The sequence below is a fragment of the Chrysochloris asiatica genome, unplaced genomic scaffold (genome assembly GCF_000296735.1).
Source record: "Chrysochloris asiatica unplaced genomic scaffold, ChrAsi1.0 scaffold00132, whole genome shotgun sequence".
NCBI classification, from domain to species: domain Eukaryota; kingdom Metazoa; phylum Chordata; class Mammalia; order Afrosoricida; family Chrysochloridae; genus Chrysochloris; species Chrysochloris asiatica.
This window is the reverse complement of record NW_006408650.1, coordinates 5,451,709-5,462,939: the sequence shown is the minus strand read 5'-3', so window position 1 is coordinate 5,462,939 and position 11,231 is coordinate 5,451,709. Positions and strand designations below refer to the sequence as shown.

The 11,231-nt window shown below is 49.8% G+C and overlaps 1 protein-coding gene across 2 annotated transcripts in view; it reads left to right on the top strand.

Moving 5' to 3' along the window:
* The window catches only part of SEC14L1 (SEC14-like 1 (S. cerevisiae)), a 63,626-nt gene that overhangs the window by 40,123 nt on the left and 12,272 nt on the right, over nt 1-11,231 (top strand). The window contains exons 2-6 of one of the 2 annotated variants that reach the window (XM_006869541.1): nt 2,080-2,229; nt 2,348-2,479; nt 4,086-4,214; nt 5,200-5,402; nt 7,591-7,702. In XM_006869541.1, coding sequence (XP_006869603.1) covers nt 2,080-2,229; nt 2,348-2,479; nt 4,086-4,214; nt 5,200-5,402; nt 7,591-7,702 — 726 coding nt within the window. Of the gene's footprint in view, nt 1-2,079; nt 2,230-2,347; nt 2,480-4,085; nt 4,215-5,199; nt 5,438-7,590; nt 7,703-11,231 lie in introns of both variants that reach the window. The other variant, XM_006869540.1, reaches the window with a different exon arrangement.

Sequence of the window (11,231 nt, the reverse complement as noted above, 5' to 3'; positions counted from 1 at the left end):
TTAGTCTTGGAAGGGGTTTGCACTGAGGGGACCCGACCACTTGCCTTGATGTTTCCTGGGCAAGCATGTTGCTTGTTCTTGTAGTAACAGTAGGTCTGCCTGAAATGCTGTTTTTAATAATGAATGAGACACCATTCCGCTTGAATTTGTCATTTCCAGCATAGTAATCCATATGATTCTGTTTCAGAATGACCAGCGCCAGTCCATTTCAGCTCATTAATGCCTAGGTTATCGATCTTTATGCATTGCATTTAATTTTTGACCACTTCCAGTTTTCCTAGATTCATACTTCGTATATGACATGTTCTGAATATAAATGGAAGTTTGCAGCGGTACCTTCTGATTTTGAGTTTTGCTCCACCAGCAAAGGAAGGTTCTGGAAGTTTAACTCCATCCATATCACTAAGGTCACCTTGACTTTGAGGAGGCAGCTCTTCCCCAGCTGTATTTTGACTGCCTTCCAACCTACGGGGCTTATCTTCTGGTACTGTATCTGGCAGTGTTCCCCTAGTGTTCATAAGGTTTTCAGTGGCGAACGGTTCAGAAGTAAGCCACCCTTCATTCCTCCTAGTCTGTCTTAGTCCCGAAGCTCCGCTGACACCTGTCCACCATGGATGTTTAAAATATGAGTGGAATAGTTTCCAGCCTCACAGCAACACACCAGCTGACACAAGTGGTGGGTTTTTGTTGAAATCCAATGTGAAAGTCAGTTCAGACGCTTTTAGTATAAAAGTTTAGTTTAGACCGTGTCAGTATAAAGTAAGAGGCAATCAGCCATTTTTATTCCAGAATGCATTGTTCATGTGTTCAGTGCTTCATGGCAGCAGGTTCTTGAAGCTTCCTCTGAGATTGTGCAATGCCCCGAGCCATTCAGTAAGCTCTTCACTGTGTCCTGTTAGAAAGTGCGCTGAGACGTTGCGTCTCAGTTCTCAGCATTAGGGCAGTCTGGCATTCCAGGTATATTTGAATGGGGGCAGGGAGTAACTAACTAGAGAAGAATGTCATTGAGGTGTGTGGCCCATTTTGAGTGAATTTTTCAGAAATTGTGAGGTGTAGGTGGAAGTTCATGTCTTTTGTTTATGGGTACACACCAAGACTATTGAGCAGCTGATTTGCTTTGAACTTCTGTCAGAACTCAGTTGGACACACTTGGGTGGGTCTGTTTCTGGATCCTCGGTTCTGCTTAGCTAAACCCATCTAGTCCTGTATCAGTGCCACAGTCTTGATCGCTGTCGCTGCGTAAACCAAACCAACACCAGTTGACAGGGAGTCATCTCCCGCTCGCAGCACCCTGTTTGTGTCAGAACTGTACTCCATAAGGTTTGCAGTAGCTTGGTGTTTGGAAGCAGATTGCCAGATCTTTCTTCTGATGTACCCCGGGATACATTCAGACTTTTAGCCTTTCAGTTAAGCTGAGCTCGTTAGCCATTTGCACCAACCACCCAGGGACTCCTTAAATGCAACCTTAAATACCAGATAGCCTCTTTCCTGCAAGAAGCTCTCCCTTTTCAAAATTATTTTAGCTATTCGAATACCTTTGCCTGCTCTTATTACATAAGCTTGTCTATGGCTAGGATGAGGTTGTTGTTGTTATACGCTGGTGAGTTGGCTCTGACTCATACAGCCCTGTTTAGACTCTCTGAGGGTTTAAATCTTCACTGGAGCTGAAAGCCTCATCTTTCTGCTACGGAGCTGCTAGTGGGCTCGAACCATGGACCCTGTGGTTCGCAGTCCAGTTCTTACCCTACAGCAACACACCAGGACTCTAGGATGTTGATTGTTGTTGTTAAGTGCTGTCGAGTTGTTTCCACCGCATAGTGACCCTGTATAGGGTTTCCGAGGAGCAGCTGGTGAGTTTGAACTGCTAACTTTGTGGTTTGGCGAGAATTGATGTCTTTACTCTGTGAAGTCCTCTAAGGTTCATGAACACTGCATGTCTGTGTTTATAACAAATGCTGAAGATATGAAGACGAAGATAACGCTGCGGCATCTTGTTTACATGTACTAAGAGGCGAGTCTGAGGCCTGTCAAATTGTATCCTTGTTGAGTTTCTCTTTCCCTTGATTTATAAATAAACAGGCCTATGAAAGGAGGTTTCCTACTTGTCCTTTGATTCCGATGTTCGTGGACAGCGACACCGTGAGCGAGTTCAAGAGTGAGGATGGAGCTGTTCACGTGATTGAGCGGCGCTGCAAGCTGGATATAGACGCTCCCCGACTGTTGAAAAAGGTAACGGAAAGGGGCATCTTGGAAGGCAGCCCCCAAACAAGTGGATTTGTACTGACTGTGTCTGTTGCACTTGGGTGTTCTTTAACACACACTGTCTTTCTCTTTCTTGTTTTTAAAGATTGCTGGAGTTGATTATGTTTATTTTGTCCAGAAAAACTCGCTGAACTCTCGGGAACGTACTTTACACATCGAAGCCCATAATGAAACGTTTTCTAATCGGGTCATCATTAATGAACACTGCTGCTACACCGTGAGTAACCCGCGCCTCGGCCTGAGAAGGCGTGTGCCTACACGCATTCTAAATAGTGCACTGTTGGTCTTTGAGGGCCCTTCTTCATTAGATGTTACCACTCAGATGAGCGGGACCGTAGGGTGGCAGGCACTGGTACAGTGGCAGCAACAATGGACGAGCATAGCAGTAATTATGCTGTAGGTCAGCGCAGGACCAGATGCTGTTTCGTTCTGTTATACATCAGGTTGCTGTGAGTTGGCACTGACTCTGTGGCAGCAGGGGGCTCTTCCAGAGCGGGTGCATCATTGTGGCTGATAGAGTAGCCTAGTGAGGCCCGACTTCATGTTTAATGTGACTTTAACATGCCCCTTCTTTCGGGCCCCAGTCTAGCACTTCAGAAACACACTGTTATTAAGTGCTGTCGAGTCAATTCCGAACCATAATGACCCTGTATAGGGTTTCCAGGGAGCAGCTGGTGAATTTGAACCACTGACCTTGCAGTTCAAACTACTTTACAGTCTGACGCAGTAGCCCACAGCGCCACAACGGAACTCCAGAAACAGCGGGAACTTCTAAAAGCTCACAGAAAGATTCCATGGTCTTTTCATCCCGTTTGTCCACAAACTTATTGAAACCCGAGATCCTGATAGTCAGGGGAGAGTCTTGGCAGTGATTTGCTCATTGTTGCTGTTCACACCCGATACGCAGGTCCTCTTTGGACGGGGTTGTTAGAATCACCTCCTAGCACGTCTGTTTGCTTGTCCTGATGCTCCTAGAAGACAGACTCAGCACAACACCCTAAACCATCGATAATAGTTCTGGTCATGTGACCCCGCGGGGGCTCTGAATGTCCTCAGAGGACAAGTTGAATCCTGACAGTGGCCCAGAGGAGCCCTGGTGGTGCAGTGGGCTAATCCATCAGTTCAAAACCACTGTTCACAGGAGAACGCCGAGGCTGTCTGTTCCCATAAATAGTTACCATCTTGGAAACCCCGCGTGGGGTTTCTTTGAGTCAGAATTGGCTTGATGGCATTTTTCAGTTTTGTGGTCCAAGGCGGCGTGCTCTCATGGCTCCTACCTCTTACCTTCCTATTCTGTGAGTCCCGCAGGCACCTCCCACACAGGACTTCTCCCTAAGCTTCCTCTTCCGGAGCGTGCTTCCCCGTTCTCTGCCTCGCTCACCCCTGTCTCTGCTCACACCTCCCCTTCTGGATGCAGCCAGCCTGGCTCCTGTTCAGTTCTGTAACCCACTGACCCCACACCTCAGGTGTTCCTCACTGCTCTGCTCATCTGCCTCCTGTTGGAGTCATCTCCTGGCCGGGCCGGCAGTGTCACGCATGGGCTCTTTGTTTTATTCTTGACATAGATTGGTGCCTGCCAAGCTCAGCCTGCCCACCTGGGGAACGAGTGAACAGAGCATGGACATGCAGCTCTCCTGTCAGACGGCCGCTGCTAGGACCTGGGGGAGGCTGTGGCACTGATTTGTCCCGCCGGCCGTTTTCATGATGATGATGTTTTTAGTCAATAAGTGTTTTTTCTGACTCCCAAGTGGGTTGAGGGGTGGACAGCTGACCCTCTCTGTTGCCAGGCCTGGTCACGAGACCACTTTCTCTTCTAATCGCAGGTTCACCCCGAAAATGAAGACTGGACATGTTTTGAGCAGTCAGCCAGCTTGGATATTAAATCTTTCTTTGGTTTTGAAAGTACAGTGGAGAAAATTGCAATGAAGCAGTATACCAGCAACATTAAAAAAGTGAGTGAGGCCTTCCCGAGGCTGGACTGGGGTGACAGGTGTCAGGTGACCTGAGCCGAACTTTCAGGAAGGCTGGTGGTGGTCAGAGCCTCCCGGCCAGTCCCCACTGTTGATAGCCCAGGGGGACGAACGGGAAACGCAGGGGCCAGTGGTCATAAGGAGGAACGTGTGGCTGCTGGACTTGCTGGCCTGGTGGTTAGCAGCCCAGTGCTTACGCCACTACACCACCAGTGCTCCTGCTATGGAACCTTGTAGAAATCAGACAGTGTCTCAGGACGACTGAGAAGAAAGGATAATGTTACAGTGAAAATTCAAGAGAATAACTGATTATTTGGGGGGGAACGTATTTAATAGTGAAAAGATCAGAAAAGTTCGTTGTGTTTTTTTCCATTTCATTAAAAAAAAGAGAAAAAAAGCATTTTTTTGCCTTCTCCTTCATCTAAGTTAATATGTGTCAAATTGTGCTTTCTAAAGTTTCCTTTCATTTTCAGAGGACAATATTGGTGTGGTCCATCCTGTAGGATCAGCACTGGACTGCCAACAGCAAGGTCGGTGGTTCAAGCCCACCAGCCAGTCATTGAAAACCCTATACTGGGCCGCTGAGAGTCAGAACTGACTCGATGGCACTTCACAACAATATCAGGGAGCGTGCACATACTGAGTTATAGGTATGTTGTTGTTGTGTGCCGTCGAGTCGGTTCTCATAGTGACCCAGGGAGTGGCCAGTGGGTTTGAACCGCTGACCTTGTGGTTGGCAGAGCAGTGCTGATCCTACAGTGTCATGTGAAACACCTTCTTTTTGGATATTGTTCCCTTGACCTTTGGCGAAGAGGACGTAACTATTAACAAGGACACTGGAAGGTGTTTGACCTTTCCCGTGTTTCCCCGCAGCCCTTCTGTTTTGATAAGCACTTGGTAAGGCCATGCAAGCCGAGCAGCGTCTGCTGTGGTTCCGGCTCAGACCTGGAGCTTGGTTATTTTCCAGGGCAAGGAGATCATTGAATACTACCTTCGTCAGCTCCAAGAGGAAGGTATCACGTTTGTGCCCCGCTGGACACCACCTTCTGTCGCACCCTCCTCAGAGACTGCTTCCTCCTGCAAGACACAGACAGCATCCACCGTCACCGCCGTGCCCCCCGACACTGCCCCGACGGAAGGGCTGAGCAATGAGGCACTCAGCACCTCAGGCGGGGCCCCCGAGCCAGTGGTGGGAACCCCTGACGGTAGGTCTGGAAGAGGCTCTTCTGTTAGCACGTTGTGTGGTTGGTTGACGTAGAGTCCGCTCGCACTCATGGTGACTCCATTGAGTTTTCAGGAGATAGCCAGGCCACTCTTCCAAGGCATCTGTGGATGGTCTCGAACCACCAACCTTTTGGTTAGAAACACAGCAGCGCCTGGAGACTCCTCTAGCTTGAGGCTCATAAATCAGACAGAGCTGTGCCATTGTGACTTGACCCCAGAGGGGCATGATGTCACACACACACGCTCAAGAGGGACCCTGTCTGTCGTTCCCAGGAGTGTGAAAGTTTACTCTTTTTATGTATAACGCACAGCTTCTACAAAGCGTTGTCACCTGCCGCTGTGTCCACGGCGACTCTTGGCTGCTGTCTCGATGGGAGCGGATCCAGATCTTCCTCCTGCGGAGCCACTGGGTGGCTTTGAACTGTTGCCCTTAACCATTGTGCGCCACCATGGGGGAGTCAGGTTTCTTTCTGGTGCCTTTACCTGCTCTTGTCTCCTTGGGATATTCGGATATTACACAAAAGATATGTTGATCTCTTTCCCCTGACCCTTAGCTTCCAGGTTAGGTGACACATTCATTTTATTCTGAGAAGGAAGAAACTGAATTTTGGTTTAAAAGGCAGGAAGGGTTACATCAGCTGTCATCCCTTGAGTGAGCCCCGGAAATGTTGAGGGCATCTTCAGTGATAACCTCTTTAACACAGAATTATGTCATCGTCTTCGTTTACATCATCAAGCACTTGGGAATGCTTCCTATGTGACAGGCCTCCCCTGGACGACACTCACAGCTCATACACTCAGCTACCCACCAGAAGGTTGGTGGTTCACATCTACTTAGGTGCCTTGGAGAAAGGTCTGGAAATCTACTTCTGAAAGATGACAGCCATTTGGAATGTTCTGCCACCCACGGGCTTGCCAGGAGTCGGAATTGACTTGAAGCCAAGTGGTTTTCTTCCTGTTTTCTGTGCCAGGCCCCTTTCTAAGCATTTGATGGATAGATACTTGTTCTCTAAGGGTTCCTTGGAGGCAAGAGATGCTTATGGTTCTCACTGCACCCATCATTAAGTGGGGCCCAGAGAATTAAGTGTGGCCTGGGGCCACACAGCTAGGACGTGGCAGAGTCCAGGTGGTCGGGCTCCCGGGCTGGACTCTTAGCCACAGTGTTGTGCTGCCTTTTGTGCAATTGACATACACACACACACACAGACCTTTCTTCTGATCATATAAGAATTAACACCCATCGCAAAAGTTCTAGAACACACATGAGCGTTCTCACATTCAGAAATGCTAGTGTGTCTCGGCCTTCCTTCACACCCGTTGTCTTCTCAGTGGGGCGCTGCCTTTTGTTAGCCTTCAACAGCTGGCAGGTGTTTTAAGGGTGTGTGGTGGTGTTAGGTGCCATCGAGTCGGTACTGACTCATAATGACCGTATGCACCACAGAATGAAACACTGCCCGGTCCTGGGCCAACCTCACGGTTATTCTTATATTTGAGCTCATTGCTGCGGCCACTGTGCCTATCTCCTTGGGGGGTCTTCCTCTTTTTCTCTGACTCCACTTTACTAAGCATGATGTGCTTCTCCAGGGACCGGTCCCTCCTGATAACGTGTGCAAAGTATGAAAGACCAAGTCTGGCCATCCTGGCTTCCAGCGAGCACTCTGGCTGTACTTGTCATCTGTTCTTTTGGCCATCCGTGGTACTTTCAGTATTCTTCTCCAACATTTTCTTTTTTGTGAACTTTTCTCTGCTGTCCTGAAACTTGCTCCCCTTCCCTCCCCTCCCCCTGCAGTGGCACATGATCAGGAAAAGGTTCGCTTGTATTCTTAAAGAGTAACTCAGTTCTAGTTAGGTTTAGATCAACTCGTTTGCTTGCCTTCTTTCTTTAGTGTTACGTCCTGTGAACCGCTCTCTGTAACTCTGTGTGACACCTGGGGTTCTGTCGTGACTAGTTCTGAGATGCTGCTGGTCAAGCTGGACCAGAGAGGTAGCCTGTGCTCTGGCCGGCCACTGCGGTGCAGATCTGCGGTGTCCAGGGCCCTGCTGCCCGAGTCTGAGACTGCAGGAACACACAGTTCCCGAGCCCACATGCCGCGGGGCGTCTTAGTTGTCAGTAACACCACGTGCCTTCTGTTGCAGACAAATTAGACGCAGACTACATCAAGAGGTACCTGGGAGACCTAACTCCGCTGCAGGAGAGCTGCCTCATCAGACTTCGCCAATGGCTGCAGGAGACCCACAAGGGCAAAGTGAGTGAGACTCACCATCCACCCCCCGCGTGCTACCCTAGGGTCCTTCTGCCCACAGGACCATGAGGTGTCCCTTCAGCTCTGAGGGATCGGAGCGTGGTGCGTCAGTCCTCTGACGTCCGCCTATGAGCACTGAACTTCTTCACGGAGGACGATCCAGGCTGAAGACAGACAGCAGAAGGCACCAGAGCATTGTTGTTTTCTGTGTATTCGTCTATTTTAGTTCCAGGTCTGGGTTCTTAGGCAGATTGAAAATAATTTATGGACATCTATATACATATGTTATTGTTAAATGCCTTCATAGCGACCCTGTATAGCGTTTCCGGGGAGCAACTGCTGAGCTTGAACCTCTGACCTTGTGGTTCAAACGGACTTAGCAGTCCAGTGCATTTATTTGCAGTGCCGCACTACACACACACACACACACACACACACACACACAGAGGTATGTGGTGGCTCCATGCAGTGAGCACTGGACTGCAGACCACGAGGTCCATGGTTCGAGCTCACCAGCTGCTCCACTGGAGAAAGATGAGGCTTTCTGCTCCCGCAAAGGTTTAAAAAGCCTCAGAATCCCTATACAGGGTAGCGAGGAGTTAGAGCTGTCTCAAAGACACGTAACTAGAAGAACAAAAAACGTATATAATTTCTGAAGCTTTGATTTGGAGTGTTTTGGTGGAATGTTCACTTTGTCCAGTCTGTCATAGTAAAGTGAGCGGGGACTCCGGGCAAGGCACCTGCTCGTTCATTCTGTCACACCTGGTAATGAGACCAGATGGGAGGGGGCCTCAAAAAGCTATTAGAAAAATATGTGGCATTTCCCCCCAAGCTTTCTGCAGTCCCTTTGTAGGCAAGACCACCACAGTGGTAATATCCCCCACCTGTCACTATGTCACTGTGTGTATAGATTCTCCCACAGTCCTGTGAGTGGGAGCTCTTTTTGCCCCCCTGCCCCCCATTTTCTATATGAAAAAACAGAGGCCCAGATTAGTGAAATGACTTACCTGAGCCCTTCACAGCTCGTGAGTGGTGGGCTTGAACCCATATCCCCAGTGCCTCTGAGTGAAGATGCCACCACGTCAGTGCTCCTACTTGAAGGGAGGTCTCCAGGAGTTGGGTGGGGAGCAGGCTCTTCCTGGGGACCCCTGGGCCTGTCGTGCACTGAGCATGCATTTGAGAGTGTGTGGCCGCAGAGGAAGACACCTGATCTGGGGAGACTGGCGTAGTCTTGTACTTCGTTCAAGGAAGCTGGCCTGTAGTCACCAGTGGTGGGCTCTAGGGACCGTCCCTGCAGGGTTGCAGCCGCTCCTAGTTAAGTGTGACTCGTGCCTGGGGGTGTGTACAGAGCCTCATAGTCCCAGGCCTGCTCAGTGACACAGTTGATGTTTACGAAATAATAGATAACCACTCTGCTGAGAGCATAATGCAGTGCAATCAAGATTATCCAAACGAATGGTGCTGATTTTCTGAAGGCTCGAGGGGCCTTTTTCTGGCAACAGCTAATTTTAAACAGCAGAATGCCATTCAGTCTCGTTAAGAAGTGGGAGTTTGAAAGGCTTCTTCCCTTAGCAACTTGGTTTTTTCTCCCCTTAGCAACTTTAGACATTGCTGGGTGTCCCTAGTGCTGCTCGGGTAGATGTACAGTGAGGAGGCGGCTTTAAGAAACAGAAATGTATTTATTCCCTTCCAGTTCAGGAGGGTAAAAATCCAGATTCACAGTGCTAACTCTAGAGGCAGGCTTTTCCTCTCTGTTGGCTCTGGGGGAAGATCTTGTGTCTCCTTTCAGCGTCTGTGGGTCTGGTGGTCATTGGCTGTCTCCGTGAGTCTTGGCGTCAGTCTTCCCCTGGGTCTAGGTGGTTCTCAGCTCAGGGACTCAGGGACCCTGGCTCTTACTCTGGTAGATGACCCCTTCTCTGCTTACTTCTTCCCCCTTTCATCTCTGGTAAGATAAAAGGCCATGCCCCGGGGAACACCCCTTACACAGATCAGGACTATGTTCTAATAAGGGTGTTGTATCCCACCCTCATCCCCTTACACCTGATTGGCTGATCACATTAGATCACCTCCTGGGGGGCGATGACATCATGGCATAACTGCCAAACCGCTGAGAATCGTGGCCCAGCCAAGTTGACACATAATTTTGGTGGTGGAAACCCTGTATAGGGTTTCCAAGGAGCGACTGATGAGCTTGAACCACTGACCTTGCAGTTGACACCGACTTTGCAGTCCAGCGCATTAGCCCACAGCGCCATGACAGTCTACCCTTTGGTCCTCGCCGCGTGTAAAACACTCTCACGTCATCATGTAATTTCCAAAGTCTGACATAATTTGAGGTCCAAATTCCATACTAGAGCACATTTCATCTTCATCTGTGAATCTAGAAGACATGCTATCTGCTTCCAGAGTGCAGTGGTGGGACAGGCACAAGGTCGACGTTTCCATTACACTTGGGAGATCTGGAGGGAACGAAGGGGTAGCTAGGCACCAAGCAAGTCCCAAACCCAGCAGAACTGTTTACCTGCGTTCTCACCTCCTGAAAAGTGTCCTCTCTTCTCTGAGAGCAGCTAGGCAGTGTTGTGGCCCTCCAGACTGTGTGTTACCCATGCTCTCGGGGTTCTGGCTGCAGGCCCCTTGGCCCTGGCTTCAGCTCTGCCTTCCAGGCCGCTCCCTCAGCTTTGGACAGTGGCTCTGGTCCCATCCCCCTGGCACCCATGAACAGGGTTCCACACTCTGGTCCTGAGCTGGTGAAAGTGTGTCTCTGAATCTTAGGAGGCTATGGCTCCACCACTGAGACCCAGCAGGCCATGGTTTCAGCCTGGAGATCGTGGCCCTGCCCTTTAAGACGGAGGCAGTCTGTGTCCCATGCTCCTTTTCTCTCCAGTTTCTGCATCCTGTTTACTTGACCCCATCCAATCTCTCCCCTGCTCAGGTCTGTGTTAGAGAGCTCTTTAGTGCTACCAGTAAGTGCCCAGAGACCCCCACTCCACCAGTGAGCCTCATTCCAAAGGCATTCAGCTCTCGTTGCTCTATAGGTTAGCAAACCTTGCTCTACTGCCTGGCGCCCAGAGGCACCCCACTCTGCCAGGAAGCCTCCTGCCCACTGGTGCTCAGCCCTGTCCCTCTGGTCATCTTGTGCTGTTCTCCGGGTCCTGTGGCTGCCGTTTCTCTGTCCCTGCTTCTCTCTGCCTGTCCCTTCTTCTCACTTCCTTCTGGCCCTTACCCCAATTGTCCCTGGTGTCAATGTTTCCAGCAACAATCTCTTCCAGACAATCTAGGCTTTTACTGTTGGGTGTCTTAGAGCCCCTCCACTTTCTCCCCATTACCTAATTCTAAAACTGCGTCCACGCACGCTTCAGGTGTCTGTTAGTTAGAGCGGCTCTCACCCGCAGTACCAAATTCTGTCTTAGTTGTCTAGTGCTGCCTGAACAGAAATGACCGCAAGCAGACGGCTTTAACAAGCATGGTTTTTCTCACATGATTTAGGAAACTTAGAAGTCCGAATCTGGGGTGCCAGCTCAAGGGGAAGGCT